The 19,048-nt window shown below is 40.0% G+C and overlaps 1 protein-coding gene across 7 annotated transcripts; it reads right to left on the reverse strand.

Moving 5' to 3' along the window:
• Positions 1 to 920: 920 nt before the first annotated feature.
• On the reverse strand, positions 921 to 18,759 carry bdnf (brain-derived neurotrophic factor). 7 transcript variants are annotated; one of them, XM_084406047.1, is made up of 3 exons: positions 4,454 to 4,855; positions 4,043 to 4,247; positions 921 to 3,711 (listed from the first exon to the last, which is right to left on the reverse strand). In XM_084406047.1, the coding sequence occupies exon 3, from the start codon at positions 3,688 to 3,690 to the stop codon at positions 2,878 to 2,880; it is 813 nt and encodes a 270-aa protein (XP_084262173.1). In that variant the 5' UTR covers positions 3,691 to 3,711; positions 4,043 to 4,247; positions 4,454 to 4,855; the 3' UTR covers positions 921 to 2,877. The 7 variants fall into 7 exon arrangements, with proteins under 7 accessions (XP_084262173.1, XP_084262170.1, XP_084262176.1 ...); XM_084406044.1 differs by lacking the exons at positions 4,043 to 4,247; positions 4,454 to 4,855 and adding an exon at positions 18,685 to 18,759; XM_084406050.1 differs by lacking the exons at positions 4,043 to 4,247; positions 4,454 to 4,855 and adding an exon at positions 17,570 to 17,953.
• Positions 18,760 to 19,048: the final 289 nt, after the last annotated feature.

The raw sequence follows: 19,048 nt of genomic DNA on the forward strand, positions 1-19,048 counted from the left end.
TATATTAACTTAATTTCATTATTGACCTAACTTATTAACTTAAAATCTAAGGGCTTAGGCCTTCTTCAAGTAAACATATTAGGGTAAAGAGGTTCAGCTGACAAAAAAGTTCCCTGCATTAATATGAAATGATGTGAATTTGTACATTTTAATGTATTTGAAAGACAAAAGCCTTCCAAAGACAGTCATACATGGTTTTAATAAATCAGTCACAGTGATAATTCAAATAATAATTGTGTTCGTCAGAAGTTGATTAGATCCGCAATGTTGAGAAAAGATTTGTCAAAAGTGAAAAGATTTCTGTAAATCTAGTGTTTTTTTGCTCAGTTTTCAGTGATCGGCTCATAGTGGCCGGTTCATCAGTGCAATTCTACAAACCTGGAAGACCTTCTGAATGTAGAATAGCTGCAGTAGACTTTTTCTAGAAAGTAAAATGTAGATATAACAAAGAAGTAGAATCAATGAACTGAATAATCTACAGCCATTAATTATGTAATCAATAGAAAAGTAGGCCAAACTGTATAGTGTGATTATGAGTATTTTAAAAAGTAATCTAATCTAATGGCAATGTTTATGCAACTGCCCCCTGGTTACCAGAACTGTGCCATGCAACAAAATAATGATCTTCTATATATTTATGTATGGCCAACAGCCGTTTTTGTCATTTGTGTCAGGACATAACCAGGATGATTTGCTTTATATATTAAAACCACAGGGTTTCATAGTTTATTATATGTAACAAATGTACAGATAAATAAAAGAAAGCATTTCATTTGAATTTCTTTATTTTTTATTAAAGAACACCATTAAAAGAAGGCTAATCTACATATATGTGCCTTGAAATATACAATCCTGAGAACACACTTTTATAACCAAACTGCACACTGAAAATAATATTTTAACTGTAATTATTTTACTTAATTCTGCAATTATTTTATGATATTTTCATTAGATTCATTTTGCTGTATTAGTTTTTTACTCAGTATTTGATCAAAGCCACAAAACAAACTGGACTGGCTTGTTAAAACAGTGATTCTAGGGGTTTAGTTGCTGGTATTGTAGAAAGGGAAAAAGAGAATAGAGTGGCCTACTTCTGTAGCAAATGGGACAGGGCCCTGCTGGGTCTTACCAAGGACTACTTTGAACTGGGGAAAATCTGAACCTCACAAAAATAACTCAGTCATGCAAGTTGTTTCTCGGGTAAAATGCACCAGGATAATCTTGTATTGTCTATTTCCTTATCTAGTCCATTTGCCATTGCTGTATATGTTGCATTTTGCAGTAAAAGAGCTCATACTATATTTGTATATTTTTGTTCTAATAATGCAATACTGAGAGCTATTATTTATTTCAACCTGAAATAAAGACCCGAAAATGGTTTGTTTGCTGAGAACATATGATCAGGCACTTTGACTTTCTGCATGAGCATCATTTCCTTATTGCCCTGTCCACATACTTATGATGCAGTGAGATACTTACCATAAACAGATGAAACTCGGTGTCCTCTCTTATTTGTAGCAGTGTATCGGTGTCAGACAGTTTCTGTTTAGTTGTCTGATAACAGCCTTTGAAGGAAAGCAGGTTTGTGTATAGGTCTGTGTTCAGGTGTATCAGATATCACGTAGAGTGCATTGGAGTGTTGACTCCATTGATCTATCTTTCAGACAAAAGATCTAAGCAAAAGATCTCGATAGCACTAAGAGATCAAAAATCCTAATCTCTTAGTGCTAGGGGTGAAGGCCTGTACTCACTGACTGGACAACATTACATGAGGGACTGGTTTCCATAGAATTTACTTATTTTAGAATAAGTCTTACCTGAGAACTCTCTGGACTATTTGTTCTTCCGTGGAAGAGAGTCGAAACTACATTGCATATGTGTTCATCTGCATTTGCAAAATTCTTCAATGCAAAATTTCAAACTAGAAATTTTCATCTGCTCAATTATACTGATATATATGATGAGAGGATGGGAGATAAATTCTGAAATAAATTTTTATCCCTTCTGAAATCATTTGAATGTAGGATCCAATGTATGTTCGTTGCGAGAGAAGATGTTCTCTCCAAACTTGTGCCAAATTTAGACCTGCAAAGCGAGAGCTCAAACTTTATTGACATTGCTTTTGTTTTTCAGTTGCCTATAGTAATTTTATTTCTTCAAATATTTCAATTTAATATTGCAAACAACTTCACAACATACAAAATGAATTATATTAATCCAGAACACATGTCAATGAATAAATTTTTATATATATTTTATATATACTTTTTTCATCTTGTGGGGATAAAAAAATAAACAGCAAAGCTTTGACAACAGCACCTTGACATAGTATGTATTTCCAACATTACCTTGAGAAGTTGAGGATAGTAAACAGACAGAGTACTGAGAGGAGGAAATCCTGTTACGGTTGAGAATGTAAACGGAATGTTTTGGTCGGAAAATCGTTTCCTTGTTTTCCCAAAGTGGACAGTTTCTGAATTCACAATTGAAGCAGCATGCAAGTTTTTTTTTCTTTTCTTTTTTTTTTTTTTCTTTTTCTTTTCTTGAATGTAATTCTTCCTCACCCCCTCCTCTCCTCATCTCTCAAAATCTTGGCAACGTAAAAAACACAATGTCTCGAGGAATGTGATATAGTAATTTGAACTGGGCGCAAATGACTGATCAGATCTTTTTTTAATTGTTTACAAGGTCATGAATATGTTCAATAAATAGACTGTAGTATCACTTTTACTGTATAAACTTCATCTTTTTTACATGCAGTCCATAAAATTTTCATCTGACGGAATAATTTACCCTGTTATGTATATATACAAATAGATATTTTCTCTTTTCTCTCTCTTTTTTAGAACTCTCAATAAAATCTATACATTGTGTACACTATCTGCCCCTTTTAATGGTCAATGTGCATACACACGAAGTGTCTATCCGTATAAACCGCCAGCCGATCTTCCTTTTGCTATCCATGGTAAGGGCTCGCACGTAAGACTGGGTTGTCCGGCATTGCGAGTTATAGTGCCGCTTGTCTATTCCTCGGCAGCCCTCCTTTGTGTACCCCAAGGGGTTGCATTTGGTCTCGTAAAAGTATTGCTTCAGCTGACCGTTAGTCACAGGGACCTTCTCCAGGACGGTGACTGTCTGGCCCGACATGTCTATGGCCGTCTTTTTGTCCACAGCCGTCACCCACTGGCTAATACTGTCACAAACGCTGAGCTCCCCTCGCCGTGCGGGGTCCGAGTGCCGCCGCACGCGCATCGACATGTTGGCGGCGTCCAGGTAGTTTTTGTATTCCTCCAAGAGAAAGAGTAACGGCGGCTCCAAAGGCACTTGGTTGCTGATCATCACCCGCGAGGCATACAGGTCAACGTCCTTCGAGTCTGCCGTGGCTGCGGGACCGCCCCCTCCTTGGCCCTGGTCGGCCCCGGGCCCCAGTTGCTGCGTCGCCTCCCCTTCCCCCTCAAGCAACTCCTCAATCACCTGCTCGAAAGTGTCCGTAAGCGAGGGCAGCCCGCCCCCACTCTGTGGAGTCCCGTGGCCTCGGCTGCCTGAGTTGACGGCAGCAGCGGAGGCGGCAGCGGCGTCCAGGTAGCTCTCGGCCCAGTGGCCCCCCTGCAGGCCCGGGATCTCTCTCACGGGCGCAGCTCTCATGCAACTGATGTATGAAATAACCATAGTAACAAACAGGATGGTCATCACTCTTCTAACCTGTTGGAACTGGAGACAGCAAAAGGGGAAAGACAAGAGGGATGGGGGAGTGAAAAAGGGGAGGGAGGAAGAGAAAACACAACGTAAAGAAACCATTTTCATTCAAGATACTGCATATAACATTACGTGAAACACTTCTCCCCTAATCAAAGAAAGGTTAATAGTCTTGTGTGGTTATTGTGGCCAATGAAACTGAGATGGCAAATCATTTCCGTAACGCATGTACAAAGCGTGACACAAACACAACATGCCAACTTGTTATTTCTTTGATTCATTTTTAGTTACTGGCCCACGGGAGTGCAACTAACACTGCACACTTTCTCCATCCCCATTCACACACCTGCACTTTCGCGCCCCCCTTCCCCCTTAGCAGCAAATGCAGCAGGCTAAATTCAGAGACCCTGGAGTATCATTAGGAGGACACCAGAGAACTGCTCCCACTCTCCTCCGTCTCTCTCTTCCCCTTCCCTTCCTCCTCCTCCACTCTCTCCTGCTCCCTTGCCTCCTCCACTCTTCCCTTAGAGGTGTGTGAACTGCTTGTGTGACTTTCAGATGGAGCAGAAATAGGTGACATGTCAAATCCCACCAAAAAATGACAGAACAGTGTCTAGTTTGCATGAGTAATCCAATGCTGAAATAATTGTATTTTAAAATGTAATATTATAAAAATTATTTAAATAATATACTTGTATTATTATTATTATCATTATTTATGATTATAAAATTCAAGTTAAGGATGAACTTTACATACTGCTTAAATGTAAAACAAACATCTAAACTTCTCTGGAATGAACTGAGCAGGACAAATTTGGAAGAACAAGCCTGCACACTACGATGCCACACAGATGATTATCTTTCCGACTAAGAGAGTTTAAAACTGAAACAGAGAGACAAAGGAACAGAAAGAGATATGCAAAGACACTGTAAGAAAGCAGAGAGAGATTTGAAATCAAGTGATCAGAGAACGAGACAGAGATAAGGAGAAAAGATGCCAGTCATTCATTTATCCTTTCAAACCTACACACAAACTGCCATGTTTTAGTCAATGGAATTTTTCCTGGCTACAAAATCAATGCAAATAAATGACAATTCTAGGAAACCTATTTGATTCCTCATCTCTCTCATTTCCTCTCTGCGAACCCCTCTGCAGCTTTCTCTTACCTCTCTGAAGTCCCTCTATGAGTCACTGTGATTCATTGCATCCAACGGCATCCCGACACATACGAACAGACAGGGGAACATGCATACACAACAACAAAAAAGATACCCATTACTCGCACTTTCCTAAGGAGAAGGAGAAGAGGAGAGGTAGGGCTGGGGTAAGGGGGGTGGAGGGGGGTGCATTTAAAAATATCCAGCACCGCAGCAAGGCTTCGCCAGTTCTCTGTGTGCTGTCCTCCCGATGCCCCACGCAGCCTCAGGAAGAGGCAGAGGGAGGATCCGCTCCCAGAGCAGAAGGCAGTACGGGCCAGCAGGAGACAAGGAGGGACACGCCCTGTCTAAAAGGCATTTGTTTCATTCTTAATTGGTGTCTGGGGCCACGGCTGCGATTTGCTAGCGCAGAGATGACTGCCATGGAGATGTGCTTTCTATAAATAGGCCGGTTGGGAGTCCCACAGTCTCGATTCAGAATATCACAGCCCTCTACTTAATGAGCTCAAAGTCCCCTCGCTCAGTGACGTTGCAGTCCACGAGGGGCGTGTGTGAGCGTGTGTGCGTCAATGTGTGTGTGTGTGTGTGTGTTTAGCTAGGGAGATGAGATGGAAGCATCTTTAATCTCTCCTCTCAAATGGTCAAAAACACGCATGGAAAAACCCAGAGCCGAGGATACAGCTGTGGAGGACAGATCAATCTTAATCAAATCAGGCAGCACGCAAAATGTGTGTACAAGCTGCTTCTGCAGGCATGAAAAGATACTTCAGTCTGTCAGCTTTCCCCGTAATGGAAAAAGCTTCTTACATTGTCAGCAATTACCTCTGCTGAATATAGCGAAGAATTTAAAGTGCCTGCCTGAGGATTATTCAATGATTCTGTCTTATTTCATTCCTCCAGATGTGGCGCGCCTGTGAGGACGGATGGATTATTGTCAGCGTTCCTACTCTCAAGACAACCTTAATGCTGGTTTACGCACACACAGAGAAGCGTAGCCCAGTAACCGCCCCAGTTTCAGGATGATCCCAATTAGCAAACATCTGTCGTCTCCCTAATGAGCGAAGTATTTATATATATATTGCGGAGGCTTCTGAATGAAATACCAGCATCAGTCATGCTGACACCCAAATCCCTAATGTTGCCTACCTGACAGCAGTTGGAGTACCAATGTCATCTCTCAACCAAATCCTACTGGTGATACATCACCTTAATAAATATATTACAGAGCTACTTGGCTTGCAGTATCATGTAAAAGGTCAGTTATTGTTGATTACTGAACTTCGAAAAGCTCACTAAATTGTATATTTCCCTCCTAATTAGACCAGAGCACCAGTGTGTAGTTGTGTGGCAGGGGGTGGAGGCCAAGAACACAACAACCCTGATGACGTCTCTCTCTGGTCTCAAAGGGGGATGAGAGGAAAAGGGCGGTGGGGCTAGAAGGAGTGGTGCTAGGGGGCAGTGCCACTCATCAGCTCGCAATTGCTTTCCATTTCCCTCTGGGGTCCCTTCTCACCAGGAACAACACACGATTTTATTTCTAACTCTGCTATTTCCTGTTTCCATCAAGAAAATCAATATGGATTACACTCTCAATCAACTTCCTGTTAAAACGTAATCTAGACGATGAATCACTTTATTGCTCTGGGATTGAGTTGGCAATAACTGAGACCTTCTGTCTCATTCAAAGCAGCGAGGGAAGACAAGATTACCTTGACGGACATGTTTGTTCTGCTTTAATAATTATGTGTGTGTTTGAACTGCGTATGATAATGTAATATCAATATCCTGTCATCGTATGGTACGATGTGCAACGATGAGTACAGGTGGTTTTGATGGGTCACAGAAAGAGAGTGGTTATGTGGTAGCAGCCGTCACAAAAAAATAAAAGAATAAAAGAATCTAGTCACGGTTTCAGGTGTTTAAATGTCTAAATGAAGGAGATGACTTTCATGGTTGATGCTGAGATAATCTGTTAGACTGTCATGTTAACAAAGCTGCTAATACATGCTTTTCGAGTCCTATTTGTTGGACCTTTGAAGCCAGATTCATTATGAGGCATTGAAAATACTACAAACAAGGTTCCATCAATCAAAACTCTTATGAGAAACCATTCAGCCTGCAGTGATCTTTCAAGCTCTCTATCTACAAAGTAATCTTGATGAAATACTTCATCCACACAGCTGTATTTGATCCTTGTGGTCAGGGCTTATAGGAGCACGTTCAAACACCTTTCACTGTAAAACATGATTGTACTTTAATTGGGCATGAGTGGCAGCTCTATAGTTTTGGCAAAAGTCTACATGCACCTGCTCAATTGTTTGGAGAGTGGCAGGTAGGACAGGATAGATTGGTCTACATGATCCTGATTCCCCACAACTGTATTTGCTTAAATCTCCATGCCATAGAAGGGTTAGGAGAAAAAAGCACTCATGACAGATGTATAAGGATCTTCCAACTTAAAAGTATTGTGGTAGCACTCTAAAGGAAAATAGAAAAAAAGAAGAAGCATTCACTCCTTAGGGCAAGATACTTAACAATGCATGATTAAATATTTGAAAAGAACAAAGGTTGGGGGAAAATGCTGGTAGCATAAGAAAAGATTTTAGATTGCTTTGGTGTACTTGTTTCAATGAACTGTAGCGTGCATCACCTAAGCTCACACAGGTGTCGCAGCTGTTAATTGTTATTCTGACTTTGAGAACACATTAAAATGTGGAATTCATAACAGTTACAATCTGGCATTAGTGGTAACACAACAAGGGACAACTTTCTATTCATCTGTGGTGAAATCTTTGTCTTCAAAAGCAAGTTTTTTCAAAGAGTTTTAGTTGGAGCTGATTTAAGGATATCAAGGCCTCTATCTTGTCTATCCCAAACTATAGCCTACAAATGCAATGTACAAAAGCAACAAGAGTGAGCCCCCTCACCCCAAAAACGACAGTATTTTATATTAGTATGAGTAGGCCTACTGCTGAAAACTCAATTTTGTAAAAAATAAATACATTAAAAATTAAAATAAATACTATGGGGAAAGTTAAGACGCGGTATAGCTCACATCAATAATGTGATATGGGGTGGGGGTCTTAGTAAAATATATATTTCCATTACAAGATTATACAGCTTTAAACGGTGTTTTATCATCACCTCACCAGTGATAAAAGTTAGATCGCAATTAGAGCGTATCTTCACCTGCACTTTCACCGGAAGTCGCTTTCTCTAGAAAAGGTAACCATAACAACAAAAAGTTGCGCAAGCGGAATACGATCAGTTTCGGGCGGTAAGTAGAAAAGCAAGTCACTATTTATCACTTCTTTAGCCTATAGATCACAGATCATATTCACAGATATATCATAATAAATGTTTTGTTTAAAAGTTTTTATTGACGTTTAGCTAACGGTAATAGTGGCACATTTAGTTGCGTAAAACGAACCAACAGATTATTACCTTGCACCCATTGGCTAAAATTAAATAGGCTATTATAAACAGAACAGTTGAAATTCCTTTAAAAGCCCTCTAAAATACACGACCCCACTGAAAGCCAATCTAATTTGCTCGATTGTAAATGTGGCTCTAAAGCTGAAAGGCAGAAGACAAAGACAAATTAAACATTAGTGCTGTAATAATTTATGTATAAGTTTCGTCTTTTCTCGTAACAGGAGAAAGGGCAACGCATTGGCGAACAGGATCCGCGAGGGAAATATCACCTAAGATTTGCCATTCTATATGTTAGTAGAGATTGAGTTTTTTCCGGGAACTTTCGAGGGAATTGAAAACATATCCAAGTAGCCTACACACAGGCTACTTCTCAAGCCGCGGTGGTGCTGGAAGTAGGCTATACACTTTATGTCACATTACAGTTTCTAAACTTGAAAAGTGGTGTCAGAGAGAGGATTCTCTTAAAACAGCGGCATCCACACAATCCATCCTTTACTCGTTAACAGCCTTTACAACGCTTCTGCACTAGATGGCGCATTCGTCTACACAAAGCTCATTTGAAGTGAAGGCAAGCAGAAAAGCATAGCATGAGAAACATCTCTTTCTCTTTCTGTCACATAAACATATACGCTCACACAAAGAGAACGCAGATTAACGAGGCTACCAGATAGCTATAAGAATACATGTGCCTGCTTTCTTTGCTGCAGCCTATGTTACCTATATGCTTTTCATCTAAAACAAATTACAAGCAGAATATTGTGTGTACATAAGCATCATAAATTACAACACGCATTAGAGTCAATTAGGATTTGGAGAAAATGTTTGGAAATCAACTTAAGTGTAATTTTGTTCAAGCAGTGTTGTCCAGTTAACACCCAAAAAGCAGCCTAGAACTAGGCTATAATTTACTTGTTAGTTTTTAATTCGAAAACTTGATGTTTGCTTTGGGAGTTCATCTGTTCCTACACGGTAAACCTAAACGATGATCTCAAGTTTCATGTTCTTCCAAGTCTCATTGAATTCACCAAACGCATTTATTCTCTGAACGTTCTTATAGATAGCCTAGTTTTCGCTTAAACTGTCTGTCCTTATGAATAAATAACCTATGCTATGCCGTTTGGTGAAACTTTAATACGCTATTAATAGCCTACGTAAAACAGGCTATATCAGTAAAACGAACTAATAAACAGTTGAACAGATAAAAGCTACAAGGATAAACAGCTAATAGCCCTGGATAATAAGCAAAAACAACTTTTTGGTTCTACTGACCCCTGACAGAAATTCAATCAACATAATAACGCTGTATCGTATTAATGAACGCGAGGATACCGTTTCATGTTGCCGCTGCATGATCCAACACTTGATTACTTTTTCCTAACTCCCCTTCTCATTTCAGACGCAGTCAGTAGGGCTACAAAACCTGCAGTAATCACTCTTTTCCGCACAAAAAAACCTACCTTTACTGTCCAGTCGTAAAGGAGACCATTCAGGAGGACAGTGTCATCTGGGATGTTTTGGATAAGCCCTCCGCGTAACTAGTTTGCGATATTCGCCCGCTCTTCGCCAAGCAGCAGCTGCAAGTAGTCTCTTCAGCTTTTGAGCAAATAGATTAAATTATTGATAGTGGAAATTGCATGGTTGAGGTAATGGACTCCCATGACTGAGCGGATCCTTTGGAGTTGGGTTGAAGCAGTTGGATGGCATGATGAGCGCTCGCGGTGTAGTGCGCATTGAGAGAGCTCTCCAGCTTGAAATGACGGCTTCATTCCTCGCGACTACAGTAACTAACTACTGCCGTGACGTTGCAACATGTGACTCCAGCGAGAGCGCGACAGAGCGCCTACCGAGTGAGGCACTTATGCCTTACGAATAACCGGAAAGAATGTTATTGTGGCGTTTAGCCAAAGAGCAACATATGAGAGAAACCTTCATAATTCCTGAACATACTGAGCCTGATTTTTATTTTATTTTATATATATCCGTCGGTTTTGAAGTCATCGCTTTCTTCTCTTAAATGCTCATTCAACTGATAATCAATCAACAATCAATGTGGGTTTTTGATATTTGTTCCTTCTCTTCGTCTTTTAGAATAAAGGTAGGCTATACATGATTCCTTTGTATGCCGATACAGAGTGAATCACATAGGCTAGTGTTTTGTTTCATTTTCGTTGACAAGGCTATTTGTAGGCTACCTAGACATCAGAAATTGGCCACAGATGAACACCTGAAATCTGTTTAGTTTTAGCTTAATTCGTAAAACCTGTAAAATAATAATTTATGGTTTTAAGTTATTAAATTTGCCGTTCTCAATTTCAAAGATGGTTTTAAGTTTGCCATCTAAATCTCATCAGTTCATTGCACTTTCAATTCATTGGCTTTGCTGCCACCAAATGCTGCAATAGCTTCCTAATGGACAGCCGTTAGGTTAATATGAAACACCTTTTTGTGACAAGACTATAGATCATCTGCTGAAATTGATATTTGCAATTGTGACTCCACAAAGGTAGCTTCAAAGTAAAGAGCTCACTCCTTGTCCCCGCCACATCAAGGATCTATTATTCCCTGGCCATCTTTGTATGTGATATTTTAAACTATTGTCAGTTTGAGCCCCTCTGTCTGCCAAAGGAGCTTATGTGCCAGATGTTGGTTCATTGCTTTTAAAACTATTCATTGTTCTTCCAGTGTCAGTTATATTCCTCCAATAATGGGAGCGCTTTGTTTGATATGTGTAAGGTAAATGGTCAAAGATGTTCAAACTAATAGGAGGGTGATATGATGTTGCTCTTCAACTGCAACTTTGCCATTTATTCTATGTAGTATTTAAAATGACCTTCCAGGGAGAGTTTAGGGAAAGCATTCTTTGTTCTTTTCACCCCATGCTGTACCACATCATTAGCCCAATACTTTCACCAAGACTCTGAGCTCCAAGTGCTTTTGGATCTCGTCCAATGCAAGATTTATATTGATGAGTTTCATGTATAGTGATGATGATTTTTCTCTGCATAAAGTAATGAGGTGGAGCGGTTTCAAACCTAGCTGTTCCCAGCATGATAGTGGATGCTAACACCTGCCTCCTCTCTCTCTCTCACACACACACACACACACACACACACACACACACACACACACACACACACACACACACACACACACACACACACACACACACACACACACACACACACACACACACACACACACAAACTCCCTCTTTCTCTTTCTTTCTCTCCTTTTCATCTTCCATGTTTTTGCGCTGCTAAACTTACATACTTTCACAAATATACATTCTCCTTCACTCCTTTCGACATATTCATGCTTACAGCTCCCTTCCTCTCTCCTATAGGGACAAGCCAAGATGAATATAACTCATCCCATAGGCTCACAGGAGGAGAGGGCAAACCCTGGATGACAAAGAGTTGCATCAGCAATTACTGAGCGACATGACTCCAAGAGAGGTAAAACACACACACACACACACACTCATGTACACTCTCACACTGCGCATTAGGGCTGTTCCAGCTAGGTAATCCATAAATAAATCACTCTGCTTCTCATTAGGAGCACAAAAACAACATGGATCTCGATCAGAACTGCACATACAGCACAAAGTTGACACCACCACAGAAAGAACTATGATAACCACAAAGTGGACATATGGACTAATGAGAATACAGCAAGAGATGAACTGTGGGAAGACCTTGACTTTCATTCGCTGCAACTTTGTGAAAACTTTAGGATCCATAAAAATGTTGACAAAACATACACTGTGGGCATTATAGCTGAAACGTTGGTTGAAACTTGATGATCAGGATCGACATGTTCAAAGTGTTGAATGTTGAGAGAGTCGGAGCGGCGTCAGAAGCGATGGCCGTGTCTCTATCCAATAGGTCGGGTCGCTAATGACGTCACCTCAGCTTTCTCAAAATCTCTCCCTCTGTTGTCTTGTGTGCTGTCTTGACCCATCGTAGCGTATTCCATCCTGGAACCATCAGAACAGGTCTTCCACATAATGGCAAAATAGGATTCTGAAGTTGCATTGTGAGACCTAATGAAGGTGATCAGTGTCTTGGCAAGATAAAACTTTTAGAGTATCAAAAATAGTTGTAAAAACAGAGGTGATGGCTTCTTCACTTTGAGAAAAAAAAGAGTTTTGAGCCACTGCTAGAAAATTAGAAAATTAGAAAACTAGACCAGATATTAGTGTGACAGGCCAATAAAGTTAGTTTATAACATTCATCAAACACATCACAGTAGTGTCACAGAGTACAGGAAAGTGAACAATGCCCTTTTTGACCATCAGCGCTGCAATGAAAAACAAAAATCACAAAATGTTTGTCAGCATGGCACCAGGTTTCAAACTGAAGTACACTCTTAAAAATAAAAGTTCTTTACATTGTTGAATTAAGAACCTTTAACATGCATCTTTTCATTGCACAAAAAGTTCTTTAAAGTGGTTCTTTATGCATTTTCTATGGCAGGTTCTATGGCATCGCTGCGAAAACATCCTTTTGGAATCTTTATTTTTTAAGAGCGTAGCCAAGTGTTCACAAACATTTCCCACACTAAATATGAATGTCAACAAAAATATGAATGACGAATGTGAAAAACGTGTAAATCATGCAGAGTATATCTTATAAAACTCAGCCCACGTCAATGATTTAGTGTTGTTTGGACTGTAATGTGGAGTGTACATTTAAGTATGTACACTTGTTCAAGTGGGTTCTGTCTTTCCATTTTGTCATTGCATTGAAATGAGTGAGTCACTTTTTGGAATTTAAGTTTTCACATTCCTGGGTGCCTGTCTCTGTTTCTTCGGCTTGCTGTCTTTAGTGAAGGGAGTCTGGGCAGTGCTTTGTGTGACTCACATCACCGTCTCTCATTCTAGACCCACTCTGTACACTGAAGAATTGCGCAGTGCTCATCTCTCCAATAGCAAGATGCAACAGGTCCCTGTTTTCAATAAACGGCGGAAGGTGGTCAACAGTGGCCAGCCGTGTAAGATAAAGATCTCAAAGTCTTGACTTATAGCAGCTACATTATAGGACTACACACTTAGATATCCACTTTAGCACATACACACAATGAGCTATACAATCCACGTAACTGTAATCTATCCCTTGCAGCATACACCAGCTACACTGGTAATGTATCCGTTGGGTATAAGCCCTCTGCTGCACTTTATCCTTTTGTACACACATCCTCTGGTAATCTAGCCTTTTGCTTGCCCAACAAACCCTTATGTGTCAAGGGTGAGCATATTTACATAATTAGGCAGACATTTCTTGTCTTTTACACATTTAGTGGTTACTAGATTCATAATTTGGATATCCATTTAAAATATGGATATATTAATATACAAACAAATGCATCTAAAAAACCCCACTATAAACTTATAGTGTAGTTTGAGAAATAGCACAGATGAGAAATGAAGAACTGTCTATGAAGTATGAAAATCACTGTTCTACAAAGCAATAGCAGAGGAAGTGCAGTCTAAATGACCTCTAAGAAATGTTAAACATTCAAATGTTGAAACCTCCCCCCCCCCCTGCTTTGTTAAACACCCTTGTTTTAGAGACCTAAGAAATAGCATTAAGCAAGTATATCAAAGTCAGCCTCAGACACAAACACAGTCGGGATGCCATTCTTAACCAACATGCGCAGAGGCAAATTGCAAACATGTTAGAGAAGTCCTGCATATACATACCCAAGCATTGACGTTGGCGAATAGTTAGAGGATTCCTTGGCGGAGCCTTAGTTGCCAGGCACCAGCACTAATGCTGCTCTGTAGCTATTCACTCCATTTTATATCAGTGAGTAAAGCACACAGGTGGGGGGCAAACAACTAGCAAAGCACATCATACAGACCCCATCAAAGAAACTTGGATGCAGATACATACTAGAGGTCAAGAATATAAATATTGTATATACCATACACACATTCACAGACACACAAACAACCCTGTACACAAATACAATGGGGTCACAACAGCCTAAATGGTGGTGTTCCATTTAGTTCTTTTCAAAAGTATTACAGAAAAATATACATATCTAGCAAGCAGATTACCGAGGAATTACACCATAAGTGTAGATGTCACACGACCTCTTTCAGAATAAGCGCTTTGCGCTAGAGCACAGCAAGTCACGCTCTTGCTTAGTATTGAGCGCGCGCACAATTCCTCAAGCCTCTTGAGGTTTTCTTGCGCAGAAAACCTGCAATCGGAGGTGCTAATTGACTAATGACTTTAGACTTGTCCAAATAGCCCCATAAACACAGAATAATTACACTAAATGCATCGGAAGTATCACTCAAATTATTTTGGCACCACGTAGTTAATTAGCCTGCTTATATTTGCAATTTATAGAAATTGTGATTAATCTTAATATGAAAATGATGATTATTATTTTTATAGTTATTGCTTTTGTTGTTAGCAAAATTGTGAGACTATTGTTGTTCGCAAAAAAATGATCTTTTCAGGAGTAAATGAAAAAAAAACGGACCTTTTTCTTTTTCGCAATTGTGACGAGCACACGCTTTTATTTCCCAGAGGAACTCTGCATATTCAGTAGGCCTATAATAAATTCCTCCCGCGAGTGAAGCAGGGCGCAATAAGTCGGTACATCTCTATAAAAGTTAATTAGGAAAGCCGCTCTCCGTAAACAAAACAATTTTCATATTTAGTTTATAAATATCCCCTGATCATTCGCGGCGGTCAGTCAAACAAGGACGAAGTAAACGCCGATTAAACTGTAGAAATATAATGCCACAATACAATAGCAGTATGTGATGTCTGAATTGAAATCTACCAAGCTCAGATTTGTTATTGACGCCCACCCTTAACTCTGCAGCGATCGGAGAGCGGAGGGGAGGGGGGCGGAGAGGGAGATTCTCAGCTAGATAACACAACCCCATTTATGGACTGATCCGATGACGTACATTGCAGAAAGTTCTATAAAAAACCTTCCGTACATACAAAGTGTGTCGTGCCATCCCCCAGCACCCCCCACCCTCCCCGCATCCGCCTCCAGCCCCCCTCCCCCCACATGCCCACACCCACACCACCAACCCACATCTCTATCCCTCTGTCTCATGAACTAAAATGATATTATATATTCATTTTATAAATAATAAAACATATGCATTCAATAAATGAAAACACGACTCTGAGCCGTTTGGTGTGCAATAAATGACAAAAATGAACAATTTAATAATAACATTTCACTCTAGTCAAAGCTTTAAAAAAAGACATTTAATATTTTATGCAGAAGTATTTAGTCATTCACCACTGGATTATTTGTATAAACAAAAACAGGCATTATTTCGTTGAAAAACATGAAATTATGCATGAAATATTTGCTCATAAAAACGGCGCTCGTGACCGTTTTGTTGCATGTCAATAATGATGCTTATAAAATGTGCCCATAAATGACATGGGTATTACGAAGATCACAATGATAAAACAGCGATAATAAAATCGAGTTATAATATCAGCTGCTATTATTTTCGGACCAGTCCAAAAAACATCTGCTGCTTGTCCCGCTTGATTTGTCACTTTGAAGTCAGATGTTCGATACACTGTTTTTGTAACAACAGAGATTTTCTCGATAACATGTTTCGTACGATTATGACAAGGAAATAAATGTTTAATTGAGAAATGACCGATTTAGCAGTGATGGAAGAAGCTAATGCATTCGAACAAAGAGAAACAGTCATAAGGATCATTTAAAAGCAGCTAAATGACACTGAATGTTTTCCGCCTGATAGACTCTTGATTAACGCAGTGCTGAGGCGCCCGTGGGCTTTCATATCTGTCTGTTTGTCATTCAATCGCTTCACCCTTTAATCAGATTCTTGGATACAAAGAAAAAAAAATCGACCGTAGCCAATATTCTCCGCTCACCCCTTTCAGAAACTGAGACGAATTCCTAAACTTAGTCGGCATAAAAGTCAGAAAATCATCAGCGAAAAGCTCCTTTAAAACGCTGACTGTCCTAATTTCGTCTCAGTGTTGCACAGCTTTCTCCACAATACGCGTGACACCCTCTCAGCCATTTCCTTATCAGGCAATCTTATCGGTGGCTCCATCTAACCCAGTCTGAACAAAATCTGACCACGCCTATCCAAATTCTTATTCACTTTAACTGGAAATATATAGATGAACACACAAACACACTCACACACACACATAATGTTTTGACCATCGGGCTATTTTTGGCGAGCCAATTCAAAATATTTTAACATGATATGTTATCTGTGGCGAAAGCTTTTAGCTCTAAGTGGTTCCCAACAGTTCGGCGTGTGCACAGACAGACCTGTGCGCTTGGGAGCGAGATGAGCAGGTGATGCTGGAGGAGAGGAGTGGAAATCTCGGGATGAATGAAACGGAGAAGCGGTCCGTAGTAAAAACACTAGCAATCTGTCCACGATGACGAAGTGCGGAGATGCTACAGTCGCGATTACATTGATAGGGCTGGTTGCACCACTTTATGATCGATTCAACGAATAAATGATCCCTCCATGCTAACGAAAACAACATTTAGCTGATAAGAAAGGATGGTGAGAATGACTGCTACGGACAGACAGATAGGATAGATAGATAGATAGATAGATAGATAGATAGATAGATAGATAGATAGATAGATAGATCATGATCTTTTCGTTTTCAGCAAGACAATGTAGTGGTAGATGGCAGCTCGTGCTGAGTCGTATATTTTATTAAAGACATACCCCATTATTCAGCAAGCAAAGAAAAGCGTGTGCTAGACAATTGCGCATTTAAGACAACAAGAATTCCGCAAGCATTTGATTGTGATGAGGACGGAAAGTCAGCTGGTTTTCGCACTTAAATGCACAATTTACTTTCTACATTTTGTGTTGCGCTATAAATAGCAACTCATATAAAATAACTGCTAATTGTGAACAAGTCTATAGGGGTGAATTGTGAGATATAGAAATACATGCATTATTCCGTTTCTATGATTTCGTGACAGAACCGTGGCTGTTAATTGAAACAACTTTGTCACCGCTACGTTTTCTGCTCTAGTCAGAGTAAAATCATACGAGTAAGTAGAGGGAAAATGTAAAATGATAACGTAAGTTTAACATTTCCCTCTACCATCACTACCCAAAGCTGTTCCTCACAGCGTAACATTTTATCTAGCAGTAACCACTAATCAAACTTAAAATAGGCGACGTAAAGTGGTGTAATTTTTCATGTGCAAGTAAAACATCTGCCCAAGAACGACTGCTAGTAAAGGGGTGAATAAAACAAACAGGTCTTACCTTTTTAAGAGCTGACAACCACTATCAGTGGTTAGATCTCCAAGACCAATACTTGCATTTCCCAAAGTTAACACTGTGCACCAAGTGGAGCTTGCAAAGTACGCGTACACTACAGCAGCTCTACCATTTCAACTTTCACATGCTCTAAGTGGCGACAAAACTCCAAGCGCAAAGCAGCCCCACTATCGACTGGTTCGTTTCCTCGCGTTTGCTTTTTTTTTTTTTTTTTTTTTTTCACCGGTCTCCCTCCGAAAGCGAAAAAAGAAGGAAAAAGTGGAACAATTCCCTAGCTTTGGCAAAAATACTGCAAAACACAAAAGGCGATGTCCACTCACTCCGTGTTAGTCCTCAGCGTTCAACGACTCCGGTGCCTCTGTCCAAAGTGCTGAAATCATAGCACAGCTAAGGTTACTTAGAGGCAAAATCTATACTTTCGTTAAGTGCCACTTGATAATGCTTTACTCTATTGCTTCCCCACGCCTTGTCACGTGAATATATCTTTGGCAAGCCCGTCCTGTTAATATTTGATCACATGTTGGTCGGTGGTTTTCTTATCAAAAGAATCACTTATCTGAAAAGTCGCTCATAACCCTCTAAAAAGGAGTCCCCCCAAAAGGCTTGAAACCCATGTCCCCAAATCACACAGTTATAGCGTCTTGGTGCTCTGCTTTTGTCCTGCAGGGCAGATGGACATGTCTACACATGTTGCTTTTTCATTGACAGAGAGCACTTGTAAAAAAATGAAATTCAGAATAAAGGCTAAACGCCCAATAGGCACCAAAGCGCAGATTGGCACACAGCGCAACAAAGGCAAAACCCCAATTAGAATTTATATTCTCTACGGCTGTGTATGTGTCTGCGTTTGCCTCGCTCAGATTTTTTTTCTCTACCTACGAATCACAGAAAACAGCAACATTACAAAGTTTTACATTCATGTTAGCAAACCTGAACCCTTGTTTAAGTAGCCTTCAGCGTTAGGGTCCATAAGCACGAGAGCACTCGTAAATGTCGTACATCAAAATCTGTTCTTTTGATTACCAACACTACAGTGTAAACACAAGCCATGCCTTTTGGAGTAATTATTCCTTTAAGTGTAGTATTTCCATGCTACTTACCATTTTCCCCTATGCTGTCCTGGAGATAGAAGTGTCTTAATATCCACACACTCCAACAGATGCTGGTAGGTAATGTGTCTTGTTTGAAGTCATCATATGAGAACTTCTGCCGTGCTCAGAAGATCGCCCACCACTTGGGTGACTTATGAATCTAATAACCCTTTGCAATATCCGCGTGCTTAAACTCTCTAACACCTTGGTGACTGTGCCGACAGGACAAATAGCAACCAGTCGCGATTTACCCAAAACCCCTGTACAGATTTACGCAGTGCCCTCTCTCAGAGAAACGTGAATCATACGTGATTGAAATAAGCGAAGGCGGTCGAGTTTATGTGGTAATTAAACTGACCAGTAACTACAACCC

Source organism: Rutilus rutilus (assembly GCF_951802725.1).
Source record: "Rutilus rutilus genome assembly, chromosome: 3".
Lineage (NCBI taxonomy): Eukaryota > Metazoa > Chordata > Actinopteri > Cypriniformes > Leuciscidae > Rutilus > Rutilus rutilus.